General features: G+C 45.6%; 1 protein-coding gene across 2 annotated transcripts in view; it reads left to right on the top strand.

Annotated features, from left to right (window-relative positions):
- Positions 1–22,969, top strand: part of LOC126263016 (cytochrome P450 6k1-like) — a 91,117-nt gene that overhangs the window by 8,540 nt on the left and 59,608 nt on the right. For both annotated transcript variants that reach the window (XM_049959981.1, XM_049959980.1), the window contains exons 2-3: positions 9,478–9,707; positions 17,843–18,081. In XM_049959981.1, coding sequence (XP_049815938.1) covers positions 9,488–9,707; positions 17,843–18,081 — 459 coding nt within the window. In that variant the 5' untranslated portion in view covers positions 9,478–9,487. The remainder of the gene's footprint in view (positions 1–9,477; positions 9,708–17,842; positions 18,082–22,969) is intronic.

Below are 22,969 nucleotides of genomic sequence, written 5' to 3'. Positions count from 1 at the left end.
CCTATCTTAACTTAGAACCTCGTTCCTCGAGGACATGTTCAGCGTAAATATTAAATAACGTCTGAGTAAGTCTACGGCTTATGTTCAGACCCCTACTAATTTTACTGCCTGCAACTGGTCGCTATTGAATTTCAGTGGTTTAATTTCGTCAAAACTCCTGATGTTATGGAATGCTTCCGATATCTCTTTTCTTTTCTTATAGATTCTTCTCAGCTACTCAATCAAAAACATTTTTAAAAAATGATGAACTGAACGTAAGTTTGGAGAGACCTTTATCTCACCATCAGGTTGTAAAACTTAGCTCATGAAATTAAAACGTTAAAGAGACTGCCAAAACAATTACATTGTTCACAAAATAAAATGGAATAAAAGCACATTGGATTATCGGGATTACTAAAGAATGAGGTAGAACCCATCGGCTTTGACCAATGACGTCAGAAGTTACCAGAGATGATGTATTGCACAGATTTAACAGCAAAGACGAATGTTGAGAAACAAACGAATGCGGGATAGAGAAAACAAATGGTACACATATATCACGTATATCCGCATTTCGAAAATAATGTTAAATATATCACTTCTTCGGGTCCTAGTATCCTATTGTTCAGTTGACCTATATAGCTCAACTGAAGAATGGGATACGAGTGCAAAAAAGAAAGAAAAAAATGGACAGAAGTAATGTTAGCATGGAGTAACTCAGCTGACAAATACGAGTTGTGTACCGATCTTCTGTTGATCTATACAGGTTAACTGCAGTACGGGATACAAACTAAACGTATGTCGACGTGTCGTCTTCGCTAACGCCAGTACCCTGTTCTTCAGCTGATTTACGTGGGTCAACTGAAGTACGGGAGACAAATTTTACAGTTGTTGCGTTTTTCGCCTCCACCAGTTTTAGCATCCTAATCTGCAGTTGGCAGTAGTACTAGCGAAGGCGAAAAGACCGAAATATTGTACGTAAAATTTGAATCCCATATTTCAGCTTACCTATATAGCCTAGGTCAACTGAAGTAAGGGATACAAATTTTTCGCATGTCGATCTTTTCGCCTTCGATATTACTAGTATCAGCTGAAAAATGTCGTAGTAATTCTACTGCTGTGAAGGCGAAAAACAGCAAGAGTTGTAAAATTTGTACACCGTACTGCAGTTAAGATAGATAAATCCATATCTACGAAGGAAAATCAGAAAGTAAAAATTCTCCAGAACGAAAAATAGTTCTTCCCAAATCTCTAAAACTCACGAAGAATGAAAATTAGTACCGAGTGAATTGGAATGAAGAAATAAATTAATACAAGAGACGCTAATCATAAACGTCTAGCACTATCTTTTAAAAACACATTCATTTATTTCAATTTACAATAATGATGCCCCGACACAGAAGATAACCGATTTAGTATCTATGACTCGAAAATAAAGACATTAATATCTATGAATAAACTATGGCGTCATTGGTCAAAACCGACGGATTCCATCCCATCTTCAGTTGACCCAGACTATGTATCCTCGTCTTACACTAAAATCGTCGTCCGTCATAGGCTGTCCCGAGTCACACCGCACACTGCAACAGATAGGATCCCGCTGATCTGCTGTGGTCTTCCATAGTCCCAAGCTGACGATTCTCAAGAGATCCGGAGGTTTTTGTGAACTAACATGTTCGTGGTAAGACAGGGTATGCGTAGATGTTGGCTCAACCACAATGCTGTTCTGTAGGTCGCCCACATTTTCCTCATTACCCAAGCGAGCGGTCGTCAGTTTATAGTTGCTTCTTCAAAGAGAGTTTGCAAATTTATAATTATGTAGATGCCTTAAAAGAAAACTACACAGGCGTTAAGAAATCGTCTTTCCGTTCTCATTAGCTAGTCTCACAAAATTCTGCGAAGATTATTAAACCAGATGCTGTTAAAACAGCGTTACAGACAAATGATCTACGAGGGGCGTTTGAAAAGTTCGTGCAGAAATAAAAACTACTTACGTGTTTGGGGTAAACCTTTTTTATTTTTGAACATAGTCTCCTTTTAGACTTAAACACTTCGTCCAACGCTGTTCTAATTTGTTGATCCCTTCCGAATAATAGGAATTGTCCAAGTCTGCAAAATAGCTATTAGTTGCTGCAATCACCTCCTCGTTTGAATAAAATCTTTGTCCCCCCAGCCATTTCTTCAAATTGGGGAACAAATAGTAGTGCGAGGGAGCCAAGTCTGAAAAATAGGGGGGATGTGAAACGAGTTGGAATCCTACTTCCATTTCAACTGCTAAAGTGTGTGCTGGTGCATTGTCGTGATGGAAAAGGACTTGTTTGCAGTCCAATCTCCGGCGTTTATCCTGCAGCTCGGTCTTCAGACGGTCCAATAACGATGAATAATATGCACCTGTAATAGTTTTACCCTTTTCCAAATAGTCTATGAGGATTATCCCTTGCGAATCCCAAAAGCAGTCGCCATAACCTTTCCGGCAGAAGGACGGTCTTCGCCTTTTTTGGTGCAGATTCTCCCTTGGTAACCCATTGTTTAGATTGTTGTTTGGTCTCAGGAGTATAGTAATGTATCCATGTTTCATACACAGTGACGAAACGACGCTTAAAGTCCTGTGGATTCTTCCTGAACAGCTACAAACAATCCTTGCAACTCTTCGCACGATTCCGTTTTTGGTCAAGCGTGAGTAATCGCAAAACCAATCTTGCTGATAGCTTTCTCATGTCCAAATTTTTATGCAAAATATTATGTACCCGTTCATTCGAGATTCCCACAGCACTAGCAATCTCACGCACCTTAACTCTTCTGTCATCCATCACCATATCATGGATTTTATCAATGATTTCTGGAGTTGTAACCTCCACAAGGCGTCCAGAACGTTCAGCATCACTTGGGCTCATATGACCACTCCAAAAAATTTTGAAACCACTTATAAACTGTTCTAATCGAAGCTGCAGAGTCACTGTAATGTTTATCAAGCTTCTCTTTAGTCTCCTGAGGCGTTTTGCCTTTCATAATGTTTGATCACCACACGAAATTCTTCTTCGTCCTTTTTTGACAATCACTCGACTCCCTTGATTCACACTAATGCCAAACACAAAGAAATAGACCAATATGGCTGAAACTTGGTGTGAGTTCTTTCCAAAGATGCTACTAACTAAACATGACCTCGATATGTGCCAGTGGTGCCATCTCTCGGACTTTGCACGGACTTTTCAAACGCCCCTCGTAGTCAGTATAACCTGAAACATGTCGTCGTTAAAAAGACAAATAAGTTCGAAAGATTGGGATTTTATAAAACTGGGTGCACATCCTATGGTGAAAACTGTATCGTCCAGTCACAATAATGTGATCGCCATCTACGTTCGACCTCAGCGTGCAATAGCCACTCACAGATGGCAGCTGGCAGCTCTAGCAGCGGAGTGTGTATGAAGAATTACGGCGGGACGCGTAAAAAAAATTGCGGATGTTCTCGTGCCACCGAGTTGAAAGTACTTCGTGCATGGCAAAATGGAGCTATCCAAACCCTGCGCCGAGGCAACCACGCCTACGTGTGGTTGGTTTTTCCTCGATGCGGTGGCATCTACCAGCAGGACAATGTAACGTCCCACACGGTCGCCAGTTCAAATGGTTCAAATGGCTCTGAGCACTATGTGACTTAACTTCTGAGGTCATCAGTCGCGTAGAACTTAGAACTAATTAAACCTAACTAACCTAAGGACATCACACACATCCATGCCCGAGGCAGGATTCGAACCTGCGACCGTAGCGGTCGCTCGGTTCCAGACTGTAGCGCCTAGAACCGCACGGCCACTCCGGCCGGCCACGGTCGCCAGTCTCGTCGGCTGTAAACTCAATCGATAGGCTGTGGGACAAGCTCGATCGGGCTGTTCGCGCCATGGATTCTCAATCGAGAAAACTATCACAGCTGTTCACGGCATTGGAGTCAGCATGGCTTAGCATCCCAATTGGTACATTCCAGAACCTCACTGACTCTCTTTCAGCACGTCTCGATGCGGTCCGCGCAGCTAAAGTTGGCTATTCAGGCTTTTGACAGGTGGTCACGTTAATATGACTGGACAGTGTGTATTGGACAGACGGGAAGAGCATTTTCGGTCACATACATGGGACATAAAGAGGCATTCAGACTGGGTAATTATGACAAATAAGCTGTTGCGAGTCCCGTATACGAAATAGGCCTACCTCATAAAGGGAAGGGGAGAAGAAGACTTGGAAAGAGAGGAAACTCGCTCCGCTGGAAGAACTGGAGACCGTCATTCACGAAAAGATACATGGCAGTATACTGAATGCATAATTTAATGTCAACGGAATGAGATTTCTGAACGCCTTCGCGGAATTATTTTAAGACAGATACACAATTATGGCCGACCCCAGGAAAGATCAGATTTCGGAGAAATGTAGAAATACGCGAGGCAATACTGTTTCTACGACACAGCATTTTTACAATGTTAACTGGAATGTAATGACATTTTCACTCTGCAGCCGAGTGTGCGCTGATATGAAACTTCCTGGCAGATTAAAACTGTTTGCCGGACCGAGACTCGGAATCTTTGCCTTTCGCGGGCAAGTGCTCTACCATCTGAGCTAACCAAGCACGACTCACGCCCCGTCCTCACAGCTATGGAAGGTAGGAGACGAGATACTGGCAGAAGTGAAGCTGTGAGGACGGGGCGTGAGTCGTGCTTGGGTAGCTCGGATGGAAGAGCACTTGCCCGCGAATGGCAAAGGTCCCGAGTTCGAGTCTCGGTCCGGCACACAGTTTTAAGGAAACAGACGGTTATTATGAGAGTCGAGGGGCATGAAAGGCAGTCATTGGTAGAGAAAGGAGTGCGACAGGGTTTTAGCCTATCCCCTATATTATTCAATCTGTACATTGAGCAAGCAGTAAGATAAACCAAATAAAATTTTGGAGTTGGAATCCAATTTCAGGGAGAAGAGAGAAAAAAAACCTTAAGGTTCGCCAGTGGTATTGTAATTCCGCCAGGCACAGCTTCGTACTTGGAAGAGCAGTCGAATGGAGCGCACATTGTCTTGAGAGTAAGATATAAGATGAATAGCAACAAAACGCGAAACAAGAATAACGGAATGTAGTCGAATTAAATCAGACGATGCTGAGCGAATGAGGTTAGGAAACAAGACACTTAAAGTAGTAGATGAGTTTTGTTATTTGAGCAGCAAAATTATTGTTGATGGTCGAAGTGGAGAGGATATAAAATGTAGACTGACAAGGGGTAGGAAAGCGTTTCCGAAGAAGGAAGTTTGTTAACATTGATTACAGACGTAAGCGTTCTGAAATCTTTTCTGAAGGTCTTTGTCCGAAGCGTAGCCACGTGTAGAAGTGAAACAAGGACAGTAAGGAGTTTGGACAAGAAGAGAATAGAAGACTATCAAATGTGGTGCTACAGAACAATGCTGAAGATTAAATGGGTAGATCACGTAACTGATGAGGAGATATTGTACAGAACTGGGGAGACAACAAGTTTGTGGCATAACATGACTAAAAGGAGGGGTCGGTTGATAGGATGCATTCTGAGTCATCAATGCATGACTAATTTAGTATTGGAGGGAAGTTTCATGGTAAAAATTGTAGAGGGAGACCAAGAGATGAATAGAGATGGCAGATTCAGAAGGATGTAGGTTGCAGTAGGTACTGGAAGATGAAGAAGCTCGCGTAGGATGGAGTAGCATGGAGAGCTGCCTGAAAACAGTCTTCGGACTGAAGACCATAACAACAACAGCAACAACAACATAATTGTAAAGTTGCAATAACTCTTTGAGGAGGACTGCACACTTAGGAAATGAGGAAAATGTAGGCCACCTGTAGAACAGCATTTTGGTTCAGTTAATAACTGCGTCCACGTTGTATTATCGTGAGTTCGCAACAATTACCTGAACCCCTGCACAAGCGTCAAGTTGACGTTCTTGGAGCACATAGCTATCAGCAAGACGAGGCCTCGGTGCGAGATGACACGACCACTGGCGGAAGTCGTAGATCTTAATGTAAGACGAGAACAGACAGTCCAGTATGTTTTCATTCCATTCCATCTTGTGAAAGTCGCAACTGCGTTGGAAGACTTTTCAGCATTGCCTCTCCAAAACACGTTGCTGAGTTGCGTGCAGGACAAAAATTACGGTTGCACGCTATCAGTTATTACCGTCAGAACATAACAGCAGTTACCTCAAATCCGTAATGGATAATTTTAAATTACAGAATATAAGTATCTTAGCTAAACTCCATTCGACCTTACGTAGTTTGTTCCAGTATAAAAGCATTGACTGTACAACCCTCTATTTTCCAAAACTAGGGCAAAGTTACGAATGTAAAAGGAGGGACTTACGTGACAGCTTCAAAGACATTCAGATCAAAACTTCCCGACGTATTCGTGCTTTTTTACTTTTTAGTATTAGTACCCATGTCATGTAATATAATGCAGCCATCAAAGAAATTTTATCCCCTCCGTAAAACTTGTTTTTGACCTGCATGCTCTTCAGCCGTATGATATGTTCTTTATTATGGCTGGCTAATAGTGTGGATTTTGGGCAAAGGATCAGGAACTTCAGCATATAAATTGCAAGACGACGCTGTGCCAACACTACGCAGCTAGAAGAGCTCACTGCATTGGGCGTTGGGGAAATACGTTTAAGTCGTAAATAAGGCCGAGTATGTGAAAATACACTCCTGGAAATGGAAAAAAGAACACATTGACACCGGTGTGTCAGACCCACCATACTTGCTCCGGACACTGCGAGAGGGCTGTACAAGCAATGATCACACGCACGGCACAGCGGACACACCAGGAACCGCGGTGTTGGCCGTCGAATGGCGCTAGCTGCGCAGCATTTGTGCACCGCCGCCGTCAGTGTCAGCCAGTTTGCCGTGGCATACGGAGCTCCATCGCAGTCTTTAACACTAGTAGCATGCCGCGACAGCGTGGACGTGAACCGTATGTGCAGTTGACGGACTTTGAGCGAGGGCGTATAGTGGGCATGCGGGAGGCCGGGTGGACGTACCGCCGAATTGCTCAACACGTGGGGCGTGAGGTCTCCACAGTACATCGATGTTGTCGCCAGTGGTCGGCGGAAGGTGCACGTGCTCGTCGACCTGGGACCGGACCGCAGCGACGCACGGATGCACGCCACGACTGTAGGATCCTACGCAGTGCCGTAGGGGACCGCACCGCCACTTCCCAGCAAATTAGGGACACTGTTGCTCCTGGGGTATCGGCGAGGACCATTCACAACCGTCTCCATGAAGCTGGGCTACGGTCCCGCACACCGTTAGGCCGTCTTCCGCTCACGCCCCAACATCGTGCAGCCCGCCTCCAGTGGTGTCGCGACAGGCGTGAATGGAGGGACGAATGGAGACGTGTCGTCTTCAGCGATGAGAGTCGCTTCTGCCTTGGTGCCAATGATGGTCGTATGCGTGTTTGGCGCCGTGCAGGTGAGCGCCACAATCAGGACTGCATACGACCGAGGCACACAGGGCCAACACCCGGCATCATGGTGTGGGGAGCGATCTCCTACACTGGCCGTACACCACTGGTGATCGTCGAGGGGACACTGAATAGTGCACGGTACATACAAACCGTCATCGAACCCATCGTTCTACCATTCCTAGACCGGCAAGGGAACTTGCTGTTGCAACAGGACAATGCACGTCCGCATGTATCCCGTGCCACCCAACGTGCTCTAGAAGGTGTAAGTCAACTACCCTGGCCAGCAAGATCTCCGGATCTGTCCCCCATTGAGCATGTTTGGGACTGGATGAAGCGTCGTCTCACGCGGTCTGCACGTCCAGCACGAACGCTGGTCCAACTGAGGCGCCAGGTGGAAATGGCATGGCAAGCCGTTCCACAGGACTACATCCAGCATCTCTACGATCGTCTCCATGGGAGAATAGCAGCCTGCATTGCTGCGAAAGGTGGATATACACTGTACTAGTGCCGACATTGTGCATGCTCTGTTGCCTGTGTCTATGTGCCTGTGGTTCTGTCAGTGTGATCATGTGATGTATCTGACCCCAGGAATGTGTCAATAAAGTTTCCCCTTCCTGGGACAATGAATTCATGGTGTTCTTATTTCAATTTCCAGGAGTGTATTTTGATTTTAATGTCTCTGAAGCTGCCAAGTAGCCCGAAGCTAGTTAACTTCTTTTATATCCCTAACTGCCCAGTGCATATTCGCTTTTTCCTGTGCTTTGATAGGAGCATTTTTCATTCTGGTTTTAAACTTTTACTCTACTATATTGTTCTAATTAAATCGCCATATCTTAGCAAACGATGTAGATTTTTTTTTTTTTTTACTCAGCCGGTGAGTAATCCGGTATAGGTTTTTTATTATCTTTCAAACCATTTTACTTATATCGTGGAAGCAGATAAAGATTTGATGAAACAGTCTTGACACTAGCTCCAGTTCGTCGCTCTAACCTTGGTCAATATCCTGTAACATACCTACAGAAAGATAGATGTTCTGTTGGCTATTAAAGTGGCCGAGGATCTGGGCTAAACCAAAAACTTTTCACCTCACGTTCCAAGGTCAAATAGCCCCTCCTGCGATTCTGTACGCTGTAGCAATAAGGTGACTTCCACTTTTATCTGAACTCTTTTCTCAATAATCTTTGCATTAATTTCTCATGCTGCATTTATATGCGCAGCATATACCTATGCCCCACAGTCGCAGGATTCAAAAATGCTTCACATGGCTCTGAGCACTATGGGACTTAACTGCAGTGGTCATCAGTCCCCTAGAACTTAGAACTACTTAAACCTAACTAAGGACATCACACACATCCATACCCGAGGCATGGATCGAACCTGCGACCGTAGCGGTCGCGCGGTTCCAGACTGTAGCGCCTAGAACCGCTCGGCCCAGGCCGGCCGCAGGATTCACTAACTGCTTCAGGTACAGGGGCATTTCAAAAAACCATATAGTTCTTGGTCTGGATGATGGTGATAATGATGATTTCTTTTTCAACTGCAGCCAAAGCTTCCTTTGCACAAAACGCCACTGGCCTAAATGGCTACAAACAACAACTCAAGCCGGCCGCGGTGGTCTCGTGGTTCTAGGCGCGCAGTCCGGAACCGTGCGACTGCTACGGCCGCAGGTTCGAATCCTGCCTCGGGCATTGATGTTTGTGATGTCCTTAGGTTAGTTAGGTTTAAGTAGTTCTAAGTTCTAGGGGACTAATGACCACAGCAGTTGAGTCCCATAGTGCTCAGAGCCATTTGAATCAACAACTCAATTTCCTTACGCACCTACGAGTACTGTCAGTACACGCATAATGTGGCAAACATCATCGGCTACAGTCTGTAAACATCGCATATAAAACGAGGTGATAATAATGACACTGGAAAGTTAGTTTCTGTTGGTGACAGTTATTTTACATGCTAGTACAAGGACGGTACAATGCGACGGAAGGACGAGATGTTACAGGGAAGCAAGGAGACGTCACACTCATTTCACTTATATCCGGTTCTGTTTCAGATTCTTCAACATGGCTTTCTACGCAGAATCGTGGCTGACAGAGCTGTTGGTAGCCCTGTCACTGGTAGTGGCGGCGGCGTACGTGTGGTTTTCCCACTCGTACAAGTACTGGAAGAAGAAGGGAGCGCCCTACCTGGAACCGCAGTTGCCCTTTGGTAACGTCTACAAAAGTTTCGTGGGCAAGCTCTCAATGCCATTGGATATAGTTGACGCCTACTGGCAACTGAAAGGTATGACTGGACGCAAATATTATTTAAATCCATTATTTTCCCCATGACCACTCGCAGAGATAGTGTCATACTTACTTTTGATTAAATTCCATAATAGAATAGATATTTGTTATACGTCTTTATTGAAAATCCATTTTTTCGGAAACATTTTTTTTTCTATAACATCAACTGAGATAAATGCATTTGATCCAACAAGATTCTAACACCTTTTTCTCTCAGCAAACTATACATATCGCTCGTTTACATCACTGATAGCCCCAGTGTTACCATCAGGTTTCAGATGGAACCATCGCGCTGGACTAGGCGCTCTCGACACAGTGGCAAGTCACTTTGCACACCATGCAGATGAGGTAGGAGATGCCAGGTCTGCCCCCAAGACAAATCCTTCACCAGAATCTGCAGCCATATCATGGATGTTTTCTCCCAATCTGACGATTTCCACTCTAAACAGCCAGCAGTACCCTCCAGATGTAGAGATTGTTGGCATGGCGTGCCCATAGGGATTGCGTACATCCAAGTAGAGAATGTAACTTATATCATCAGATGGCCTGTACTCCTACTCGCTGATTTGTGGGTTATTCACTATGGTATGCCTATATAGACATTGGCAGAGTCCCCTGTGAATCCCACATTCGAAGAAGAGCAGCACGTCAATATCAGTCAACACTTCCACATTCACATTTGCTCACCTTAACATTGTGCCCATGTAAAAGACTTGGCCTGATGTAATTCCCTCTGAGGAGTCGTACGACGATATATGCTGCCACACACAGTACGTGCCGTTCTCTGAAGGTTTATGAGAGACATCAGGGTCACCTTCACAATGCGCCACAGGAGCTTAGGGGGCAGCTGAAATCAGCATAAACGATGAAGGGGCATCGCTTAAATTTTAAGAACTTCTTATCCTTTGTAGGCATTTCCACATTTACCAGTTCCTGGCTCGAACAGTCATTCAGGTGCCTTTCTAGATACTAACTCTTGGTAAAACGGTTGAGGCACCTATCGTAAGAATGCCGAACACCATCGTGGTTTGATAACTACTGGGAAAATAGGGGGACAGGTTTCTGATCCAGACGTAACGCTCCTTCTCGCCCTTGGAGAACAGCAACAAATCTACGTGTTTGGAGTTCTGACCAGATAATTTTGAAAAGTAGAAGGAACTACTTTATGCAATAAAAATTTAATTTACTTTCTGTGCTGTGCTTTCACAAATGTTTAAATAAATTCTCTTTCCATGACATAAAAAATGACTCCACATATATCAGGTATGATTAGAGAAATAGTGCTCCCAGGCATGCGAAACAGGTACATCGGGGACCTGTATGAGTCTCCTACAAAGTTAGTATTTCGGAATTCCACTTTTTTAAAATGTATGTTTCATACAAATAAATAAAAAGTGAAACTCCCTGGCAGATTAAAACTGTGTGCCGGACCGAGACTCGAACTCGGGACCTTCGCCTTTCGCGGGCAAGTGCTCTACCTTGCTAGTTCTGCAAGGTTCGCAGGAGAGCTTGTGTTAAGTTTGGAAGGTAGGAGACGACGTACTGGCAGAAGTAAAGCTGTGAGGACGGGACGTGAGTCGTGCTTGGGTAGCTCAGTTGGTAGAGCACTTGCCCGCGAAAGGAAAAAGGTGCCGAGTTCGAGTCTCGGTCCGGCACACAGTTTTAATCTGCCAGGAAGTTTCATATCAGCGCACACTCCGCTGCAGAGTGAAAATCTCATTCTGGAAAATAAAAAGTGCTGTTTAATTCGTAGCTCACCTGCAGCGATAAATCGTTGCGTGCCAAGTAATCACATCTTCGCTGAAATAGCTGTGTGAAATGTTTGGTCCTGATTTGAAATGACGTCTCGTATCTATGTTAGCAAGTACTTCACATTGTTTTGTAAGAATTCTACAAAGGTTTTCGAAGCTTTCCATGTCCTCAATACTCTGTTCTTGCAACAGGTTATTGCAGGTTCCACACTGTGGTCTTCTCAGTATCCAATCACTAAACCAGATACTTCTCGTTTTCTTGTTCGCATTCTTTTTAATAATTAGAAGACCTGCAGTATATCTGAGCCGCGTGCTCGTCATTTTACTTGCTCCCGCACTCAGACTAAAAACACATGTTGCAGAACTTCTTGCTTATTTCTTCCGAGTGCTGTGGAATCGCAGCAGCAAGTGGCTCGTAGTAACTTGCAGCGATGACTTATGCAAACGACATGCTAGTGTAAACCCAGCTTAACAGCTTTTAGCAAACCAACCTCGGCAGCAGAGTGCAAGCATTTTCATTGGTCATTTCCTGTTCTCACTAATGACACTCCTCTGCAAAGTGCTGCTTCCTGCTGAGACACTCAGAATTTCTTTCCTAGTGGTATTGGAAGATACCTGCCATCATGGAAAGTGACAAGCCCTTAAACCAGTCTAGTAGACTCAGACCATAGCTTATTTAGATAATGCTACCCCCAGACTGGGAAACAGCCCTTGTCACCTTCGATACCAGAAAATGACTCAAGCGTACTTATTAAGCCATCCATTCACAGCCAGACTTGTTACCTGACCCCCACCATCTCCCCCTCCGACGGCCGGACTGGCCGAGCGGTTATAGGCGCTACAGTCTGGAACCGCGCTACCGCTACGGTCGCGGGTTCGAATCCTGCCTCGGGCATGGATGTGTGGGATGTCCTTAGGTTAGTTAGGTTTAAGTAGTTCTGAGACGAATGGAAAAACTGGTAGAAGCGGACCTCGGGGAAGATCAGTTTGGATTCCGTAGAAATATTGGAACATGTGAGGCAATACTAACCTTACGACTTATCTTAGAAGAAAGATTAAGAAAAGGCAAACCTACGTTTCTAGCATTTGTAGACTTAGAGGAAGCTTTTGACAACGTTAACTGGAATACTCTCTTTCAAATTCTGAAGGTGGCAGGGGTAAAATACAGGGAGCGAAAGGCTATTTACAATTTGTACAGAAACCAGATGGCAGTTATAAGAGTCGAGGGGCATGAAAGGGAAGCAGTGGTTGGGAAAGGAGTGAGACAGGGTTGTAGCCTCTCCCCGATGTTATTCAATCTGTATATTGAGCAAGCAGTAAAGGAAACAAAAGAAAAATTCGGAGTAGGTATTAAAATTCATGGAGAAGAAGTAAAAACTTTGAGGTTCGCCGATGACATTGTAATTCTGTCAGAGACAGCAAAGGACTTGGAAGAGCAGTTGAACGGAATGGACAGTGTCTTGAAAGGAGGATATAAGATGAACATCAACAAAAACAAAACGAGGATAATGGAATGTAGTCAAATTAAATCGGGTGATGCTGAGGGGATTAGATTAGGAAATGAGACACTTAAAGTAGTAAATGAGTTTTGCTATTTGGGGAGTAAAATAACTGATGATGGTCGAAGTAGAGAGGATATAAAATGTATACTGGCAATGGCAAGGAAATCGTTTCTGAAGAAGAGAAATTTGTTAACATCGAGTATAGATTTAAGTGTCAGGAAGTCGTTTCTGAAAGTATTTGTATGGAGTGTAGCCATGTATGGAAGTGAAACATGGACGATAACCAGTTTGGACAAGAAGAGAATAGAAGCTTTCGAAATGTGGTGCTACAGAAGAATGCTGAAGATAAGGTGGGTAGATCACGTAACTAATGAGGAGGTATTGAATAGGATTGGGGAGAAGAGAAGTTTGTGGCACAACTTGACTAGAAGAAGGGATTGGTTGGTAGGACATGTTTTGAGGCATCAAGGGATCACAAATTTAGCATTGGAGGGCAGCGTGGAGGGTAAAAATCGTAGAGGGAGACCAAGAGATGAATACACTAAGCAGTTTCAGAAGGATGTAGGTTGCAGTAGGTACTGGGAGATGAAGAAGCTTGCACAGGATAGAGTAGCATGGAGAGCTGCATCAAACCAGTCTCAGGACTGAAGACCACAACAACAACAAGTTCTAGGGGACTGATGACCTCAGAAGTTAATTCCCATAGTGCTCAGAGCCATTTTTGAATCTCCCCCTCCCGTCACCGCTGAGTGGGTCAGAGACCTGTCTGAATTTGTGTGGGCACACTCTTACTTGCCTGCACTGAGAAGAGTATGAGCTGGCAGGTAACAGTTGGGTAAACAGGTAGAGGTCTGTCAGGAAAACCGACACATTCATGCCACGGACCTCACTGCTATAAAATCGCCCACACAAAGGCGAAAGGGTCAGGTCAGACCCAAATGGGGGTGGGGGGCAGCCAACTGGTTAAGCCGTCTATGGGAGCCTATTAACCATGGGACGAGCACAACTGGGTGGCCATGAGTGAAATGTCACAGGATCAGAATCATATTAGACTGAGTAACCGAAACATCAAGCAACAAAGGCGCTTATACTTCTACCATACCATTGCTTCAGAATGGGTATGGAGTTCGTTTAAACAGCATTCTCTTTCAAGGATACCTCGGATTACAGATTTACGAAACGGGAAACAGATTTCTCGCCACCTGTAATTTCTATTTACATTGTTTTGGTAATACAGAACAAGGGTGAGGGAAAAAATACTGACAGAGATATAGTATCACACACAGTCAGTATCAAACATTGAGAAACCTTCAATATCCATTAAATAATTCGACGCAGATGCCTACGTGTGTGGGAAGACTGCATGGCAACATTACAACGTGTGACACAGATGAAACTGGTACAGGTTGTGGGCAATAATTACAAAATGTGGTGTGTAAAGTCTTTAATAAAATAAATACGCGGATAATCTAAATGGAAGTGAAGAGCACCAAAAAATTATTACGTATTTGAATAATATGCTTCAGCTTTGAATTTCTCTTACAACTTCATTTCCTTTATTATAAATGAATTTCTGTAATCTTTGTCCACTTTCACACAAAGGTGGACACATAAGCAACTTTGTAAAATATCCAGCACCTCTCTCGCAGCATCCAGTGATAGCTTCATATGCAAAAATCAGAAACTCTTAAATGCAGAATGTGAGCCCTAATGAAATGAGAACAGCATTTATGTTTTACCTTTGTTCTACCGTCGCAACTGACGTTGCACTTTTTAAGTATGTTTGAAAGCCGGAGGAAAATTTGTTATGTCAACCAGGAACAGTTAACTTAGGGCTGGAAAACGTAATGGTGGACAGAGGGCGGGGGGGGGGATAATAGACTAGAGTAAGTAGAACAAATTAAAGACGATGTTGGATATAGTAGTTATGTAGGTTTGAATATATTAGCACAAGACAGCAAATCACGAAGTGCCACATCATACCAGTCGAAAGTCGTAATGAAGAGTGAAAAGATATACACTCCTGGAAATTGAAATAAGAACACCGTGAATTCATTGTCCCAGGAAGGGGAAACTTTATTGACACATTCCTGGGGTCAGATACATCACATGATCACACTGACAGAACCACAGGCACATAGACACAGCCAACAGAGCATGCACAATGTCGGCACTAGTACAGTGTATATCCACCTTTCGCAGCAATGCAGGCTGCTATTCTCCCATGGAGACGATCGTAGAGATGCTGGATGTAGTCCTGTGGAACGGCTTGCCATGCCATTTCCACCTGGCGCCTCAGTTGGACCAGCGTTCGTGCTGGACGTGCAGACCGCGTGAGACGACGCTTCATCCAGTCCCAAACATGCTCAATGGGGGACAGATCCGGAGATCTTGCTGGCCAGGGTAGTTGACTTACACCTTCTAGAGCACGTTGGGTGGCACGGGATACATGCGGACGTGCATTGTCCTGTTGGAACAGCAAGTTCCCTTGCCGGTCTAGGAATGGTAGAACGATGGGTTCGATGACGGTTTGGGTGTACCGTGCACTATTCAGTGTCCCCTCGACGATCACCAGTGGTGTACGGCCAGTGTAGGAGATCGCTCCCCACACCATGATGCCGGGTGTTGGCCCTGTGTGCCTCGGTCGTATGCAGTCCTGATTGTGGCGCTCACCTGCACGGCGCCAAACACGCATACGACCATCATTGGCACCAAGGCAGAAGCGACTCTCATCGCTGAAGACGACACGTCTCCATTCGTCCCTCCATTCACGCCTGTCGCGACACCACTGGAGGCGGGCTGCACGATGTTGGGGCGTGAGCGGAAGACGGCCTAACGGTGTGCGGGACCGTAGCCCAGCTTCATGGAGACGGTTGCGAATGGTCCTCGCCGATACCCCAGGAGCAACAGTGTCCCTAATTTGCTGGGAAGTGGCGGTGCGGTCCCCTACGGCACTGCGTAGGATCCTACGGTCTTGGCGTGCATCCGTGCGTCGCTGCGGTCCGGTCCCAGGTCGACGGGCACGTGCACCTTCCGCCGACCACTGGCGACAACATCGATGTACTGTGGAGACCTCACGCCCCACGTGTTGAGCAATTCGGCGGTACGTCCACCCGGCCTCCCGCATGCCCACTATACGCCCTCGCTCAAAGTCCGTCAACTGCACATACGGTTCACGTCCACGCTGTCGCGGCATGCTACCAGTGTTAAAGACTGCGATGGAGCTCCGTATGCCACGGCAAACTGGCTGACACTGACGGCGGCGGTGCACAAATGCTGCGCAGCTAGCGCCATTCGACGGCCAACACCGCTGTTCCTGGTGTGTCCACTGTGCCGTGCGTGTGATCATTGCTTGTACAGCCCTCTCGCAGTGTCCGGAGCAAGTATGGTGGGTCTGACACACCGGTGTCAATGTGTTCTTTTTTCCATTTCCAGGAGTGTATTTCTCCTATTCTTTGTTTTCTGATTTGCACAAGCATAAATTGTCACGCGTCTTGCCAGCTAAGAGGTAAATGTGAAACCCGATGTGTCCTTGGTGTGTGAATGTTGGTGACCATTGTCTCCTTCATGACACTACCTCCCCAGCCTCAGCCTTGTAACATGTAAGCAATGTTTACGCCCATGTATACAAAATGGTAGGACTAGGTCCCTAAATTACCCTGAATAAATAAAGGCAAGAAATACATTTTAATGAAGCCTAGTGAGGTCGGTAAGTGAACATGTGACAGTTTGTCGTGCCTCTAAATTTCTTCCATGTCATAAACCAAGTCATTCTCTCATTCTTAAGTGGATACCATTCTAGCCACTCCAGAGGAGAAAGAAATTAGTTCAGTTCATCTTTTATCCTCATCAACATTAAGCTACCTGTAAAAGATTCCTATGAGCGCAGTAAAAGGGATCCAAGAACTCTTTGAGTGCCAACAACATAAAAAATTTATATTTTTCACAAAATTGACCTTTTTCATTGTAGTGAGCAACGAATACAGAATAATTACTCAAAAAGTAAACAACAAATTGTTTTAAGAGGTGGTTTGACTTGGGAATATAATTTTAAATTTTTTCACAAAATTAACTTTTACCTTAACAGTAAGCAACGAATACAAGAGTAAATTAGTGAAAAGTAAACAATCAAAATGATATTAATGTTGTGGTTTTATTTTGGAACCACTGGGACATACAGTTTTCAACCACCCCTTGAAAGCAATTTCACATTTTTCCTAGACACAATCCCACACATCGGAACTTCTATGATCTCATAGTGCCTAAAACAAATTATAGTCCTAAACAACAAGTAAAAAACGGACCTAAAATTTAATGAACTTTATCAAATGTACTGAATGCTCTAGTGATTCAGTTTAGAAAGCACATGTAACAGCAGTAGTACAAACTCAAATTTACGTTACAGTTACTTTAGATATACTTATTTTGACTATTAATGACCTCCTCAACATGATCAACATAAAAAAATACACGCCACAATCTCCTACAATCACATAACACCTCAGTGTACCACTAGATGTCTCTGACTTGCAATAGCATCAGATGTTTCAAGCGAACGCACTGGAACTTCCAAATAATAATAATAATAATATAATGTTGGTTTCATGCAGAAACTATTGGTACTCAATGGGTTACACGACGGCGAGAATAACAGTGTACATCCTCATAGCTATAAACTATAGTATAGAGGCTAGTGGATTACTTACTGTGAAAATTTCCATAGTTTTTGTTCATGGACGCATATTTCTAAATACTTTTCTGCCATGAATTTGACAGAAGTTTGCAGAGTATGTATGTGTGCATACACAATGCCAAAATTGGGCAGATTTTCGTTTTATATACAATATTATCGAGTTTATCATTTGAAACTTTTTTTCCAGGCAATCGTTTCGGCGGAATATATTTCTTCACTCGACCAACCCTGGTGGTGCTGGATCCGGATTTGATCCGTTGCATTCTCGTCAAGGACTTCTGGACCTTCCAAGACAGAATGGCACTCGTAAACGAGAACGAACCCATAAGCCAACACCTTTTTGCTATTCGTGGGAACAAATGGCGCAGGTTACGTGTGAAGTTGACGCCCACGTTTACATCTGGAAAAATGAAGATGATGTTCCAGGTGAGACTACTGCCCGGCATATTTATAATTTAAACCGGAAAAAACACATTTTGTAACTACTAAAACAACTTAATTCCGCCATACTTGAACTTCGAATCATGGTAACTTTGTAGCAGGTGATTGGCAGGAATTACTAACTCATAACTATACACCGAAACAAAATCAATTGTTATTGCTCAGATTGTAATCATATTTACACTCCTGGAAATTGAAATAAGAACACCGTGAATTCATTGTCCCAGGAAGGGGAAACTTTATTGACACATTCCTGGGGTCAGATACATCACATGATCACACTGACAGAACCACAGGCACATAGACACAGGCAACAGAGCATGCACAATGTCGGCACTAGTACAGTGTATATCCACCTTTCGCAGCAATGCAGGCTGCTATTCTCCCATGGAGACGATCGTAGAGATGCTGGATGTAGTCCTGTGGAACGGCTTGCCATGCCATTTCCACCTGGCGCCTCAGTTGGACCAGCGTTCGTGCTGGACGTGCAGACCGCGTGAGACGACGCTTCATCCAGTCCCAAACATGCTCAATGGGGGACAGATCCGGAGATCTTGCTGGCCAGGGTAGTTGACTTACACCTTCTAGAGCACGTTGGGTGGCACGGGATACATGCGGACGTGCATTGTCCTGTTGCAACAGCAAGTTCCCTTGCCGGTCTAGGAATGGTAGAACGATGGGTTCGATGACGGTTTGGATGTACCGTGCACTATTCAGTGTCCCCTCGACGATCACCAGTGGTGTACGGCCAGTGTAGGAGATCGCTCCCCACACCATGATGCCGGGTGTTGGCCCTGTGTGCCTCGGTCGTATGCAGTCCTGATTGTGGCGCTCACCTGCACGGCGCCAAACACGCATACGACCATCATTGGCACCAAGGCAGAAGCGACTCTCATCGCTGAAGACGACACGTCTCCATTCGTCCCTCCATTCACGCCTGTCGCGACACCACTGGAGGCGGGCTGCACGATGTTGGGGCGTGAGCGGAAGACGGCCTAACGGTGTGCGGGACCGTAGCCCAGCTTCATGGAGACGGTTGTGAATGGTCCTCGCCGATACCCCAGGAGCAACAGTGTCCCTAATTTGCTGGGAAGTGGCGGTGCGGTCCCCTACGGCACTGCGTAGGATCCTACAGTCGTGGCGTGCATCCGTGCGTCGCTGCGGTCCGGTCCCAGGTCGACGGGCACGTGCACCTTCCGCCGACCACTGGCGACAACATCGATGTACTGTGGAGACCTCACGCCCCACGTGTTGAGCAATTCGGCGGTACGTCCACCCGGCCTCCCACATGCCCACTATACGCCCTCGCTCAAAGTCCGTCAACTGCACATACGGTTCACGTCCACGCTGTCGCGGCATGCTACCAGTGTTAAAGACTGCGATGGAGCTCCGTATGCCACGGCAAACTGGCTGACACTGACGGCGGCGGTGCACAAATGCTGCGCAGCTAGCGCCATTCGACGGCCAACACCGCGGTTCCTGGTGTGTCCGCTGTGCCGTGCGTATGATCATTGCTTGTACAGCCTTCTCGCAGTGTCCGGAGCAAGTATGGTGGGTCTGACACACCGGTGTCAATGTGTTCTTTTTTCCATTTCCAGGAGTGTATGTATGAATGTATAATGCGGGTGTAAAGTGACTCAATCCACATCATTACGATGTTCCTTCTGCCATTTGTGCGAAAAAATAGTACACGGAACATGGAATTTACTAACATCGACCAACTGCAGTCAACTGTGTTTTGGCTCACTATCCGATGTGACTGCTTATGATCTACTTGTAACTTCTAGAGGTCCATGTTTATCCATACACTGATCGGTACAATGAAGGTTCTTTATTTAGAACTACCCCAATCAGTTCTACACCTTATAATCTAAATTTTGAAATATGCATTCTTATTCCGAACTACATTGTTCTACTGCACAAACCGATATTAGTAGATTGCAAAGAACACCGCCATTTTATACATGACGTGTACTCACCTATACGAGGTGTCATTGGAAAGTTTTAAGAATGGATCCACTACTGCTTACTGGTTTGGTAGACAGGTCCATGGAGGGTGCGGAGTGAGTCATTGTCTTGTCCTTATATGCCCTCTGACAGGAAACTGCGTTTCCTTGATTCAGTTCGTAGTGGCAGCAGGTTGAGTGCGGGTCTGTTAGGGCTTGTTGCCGGATTCTGTCTGCGTGAAAATTGATGTAAAAACGGAGCAACGAGTTTGTGTGAAATTTTGTTTTTAAACCGGGAAATCAGCTTCTGAGACTTACAAACTATTGAAAATAGCCTTTGGAGATAATTGTATAAGCCAGTCAAATGTTTTTGTCTGGTTCAAAAGATTTAAAAATGGCCGCGAATCATTTGAAGATGAACCACGGTCCAGCCGTCCTTCCATCTCAAAAACGAATGAAAATGTTGTGAAAGTTCACTACTTAGTGCGTTCTGATCGTAGACTTACAATTAGGGAGATTTCTGATGAACTTAATTTAAGTTTCTATGCAGTTCAGCCGATTTTAAATGAAGATCTGAACATGCATCGAGTGTCCGCAAAATTCATTCCAAAAGTGTTGTCAAGCGACCAGAGACAATACCGACTTGAAGTGTGCCAAGAACTGATTAACCGGACTAAAAATGATCCAGATTTGTTAAACAGGATAATTACAGGTGACGAATAAATGGATATGAACCTGAAACCAAAGTGCAGTCTTCGCAGTGGAAAACTCCAGGTTCACCACGACCGAAAAAGCACGGCAAAGTCGGTTGAAGGTGAAGACAATGTTGGTGGGTTTTGTTTTTTCGATTCTGCCGGTATTGTGCATCATGAATTTACCCTGGAGGACAGACAATTAACCAGGAATACTACAAATGTTTCCTTGAGCGTTTGCGCGAAAAGGTGCGGAATAAAAGGCATGCATTGTGGAAAGACAGGAGCTGGGTGGTATACACCACGGCAACGCTCCCACTCATCGTGCCTTTTCCATCGCTGAATTTTTTACCAAATTCAGAATTCCTGTGATTCCACAACCGCCATATTCCCCCGATCTGGCCCCTGCGGACTTCTACCTGTTCCTAAACTGAAATTTTCACAGAAAGGGAAGCGATTTGACTCGATTGAAAACATCCAGACAAATACGGAGAGCATCCTTAACACACTTCAGGAAAAAAATTTCCAGGAATGTTTTCAAAAGTGGAAACACCGTTGGAGTCGGTATGTTCGGTCAGAAGGGGAGTATCTTGAAGGAGATGCATCACAGTAGCATGTAAGTACTACCATTGTACAAATACAAGCCCATTCTTAAAACTTTCCAATCGCACCTCGTCCTTCGTGTGTGGACCAAAACGCAATAGCTCGAGAGAAAAAACGCCATTGTCTGTTGCCAGAAGACGGAAAACCGCAAATTTTATGGCGGGAAAAGATGTCCATTCCGCCTTATCGAACACAGTGTGGTGGAACACAAAGCGGCATACAGTCAGAGTTACGATTTCTGCAAACCCAGTTCACAGGGCTGCACGTACCCCATCTAACTGGGAAGACAAGAACGATATTCGATAAACCTTGCCTGTTGGGACACCCTTCTACTGGATAATTATACACTCCTGGAAATTGAAATAAGAACACCGTGAATTCATTGTCCCAGGAAGGGGAAACTTTATTGACACATTCCTGGGGTCAGATACATCACATGATCACACTGACAGAACCACAGGCACATAGACACAGGCAACAGAGCATGCACAATGTCGGCACTAGTACAGTGTATATCCACCTTTCGCAGCAATGCAGGCTGCTATTCTCCCATGGAGACGATCGTAGAGATGCTGGATGTAGTCCTGTGGAACGGCTTGCCATGCCATTTCCACCTGGCGCCTCAGTTGGACCAGCGTTCGTGCTGGACGTGCAGACCGCGTGAGACGACGCTTCATCCAGTCCCAAACATGCTCAATGGGGGACAGATCCGGAGATCTTGCTGGCCAGGGTAGTTGACGTACACCTTCTAGAGCACGTTGGGTGGCACGGCATACATGCGGACGTGCATTGTCCTGTTGGAACAGCAAGTTCCCTTGCCGGTCTAGGAATGGTAGAACGATGGGTTCGATGACGGTTTGGATGTACCGTGCACTATTCAGTGTACCCTCGACGATCACCAGTGGTGTACGGCCAGTGTAGGAGATCGCTCCCCACACCATGATGCCAGGTGTTGGCCCTGTGTGCCTCGGTCGTATGCAGTCCTGATTGTGGCGCTCACCTGCACGGCGCCAAACACGCATACGACCATCATTGGCACCAAGGCAGAAGCGACTCTCATCGCTGAAGACGACACGTCTCCATTCGTCCCTCCATTCACGCCTGTCGCGACACCACTGGAGGCGGGCTGCACGGTGTTGGGGCGTGAGCGGAAGACGGCCTAACGGTGTGCGGGACCGTAGCCCAGCTTCATGGAGACGGTTGCGAATGGTCCTCGCCGATACCCCAGGAGCAACAGTGTCCCTAATTTGCTGGGAAGTGGCGATGCGGTCCCCTACGGCACTGCGTAGGATCCTACGGTCTTGGCGTGCATCCGTGCGTCGCTGCGGTCCGGTCCCAGGTCGACGGGCACGTGCACCTTCCGCCGACCACTGGCGACAACATCGATGTACTGTGGAGACCTCACGCCCCACGTGTTGAGCAATTCGGCGGTACGTCCACCCGGCCTCCCGCATGCCCACTATACGCCCTCGCTCAAAGTCCGTCAACTGCACATACGGTTCACGTCCACGCTGTCGCGGCATGCTACCAGTGTTAAAGACTGCGATGGAGCTCCGTATGCCACGGCAAACTGGCTGACACTGACGGCGGCGGTGCACAAATGCTGCGCAGCTAGCGCCATTCGACAGCCAA

The sequence above is a fragment of the Schistocerca nitens genome, chromosome 6 (assembly GCF_023898315.1).
Source record: "Schistocerca nitens isolate TAMUIC-IGC-003100 chromosome 6, iqSchNite1.1, whole genome shotgun sequence".
Lineage (NCBI taxonomy): Eukaryota > Metazoa > Arthropoda > Insecta > Orthoptera > Acrididae > Schistocerca > Schistocerca nitens.
Note: the sequence above shows the minus strand (reverse complement) of the source record. Positions and strands in the feature narration are given on the sequence as shown.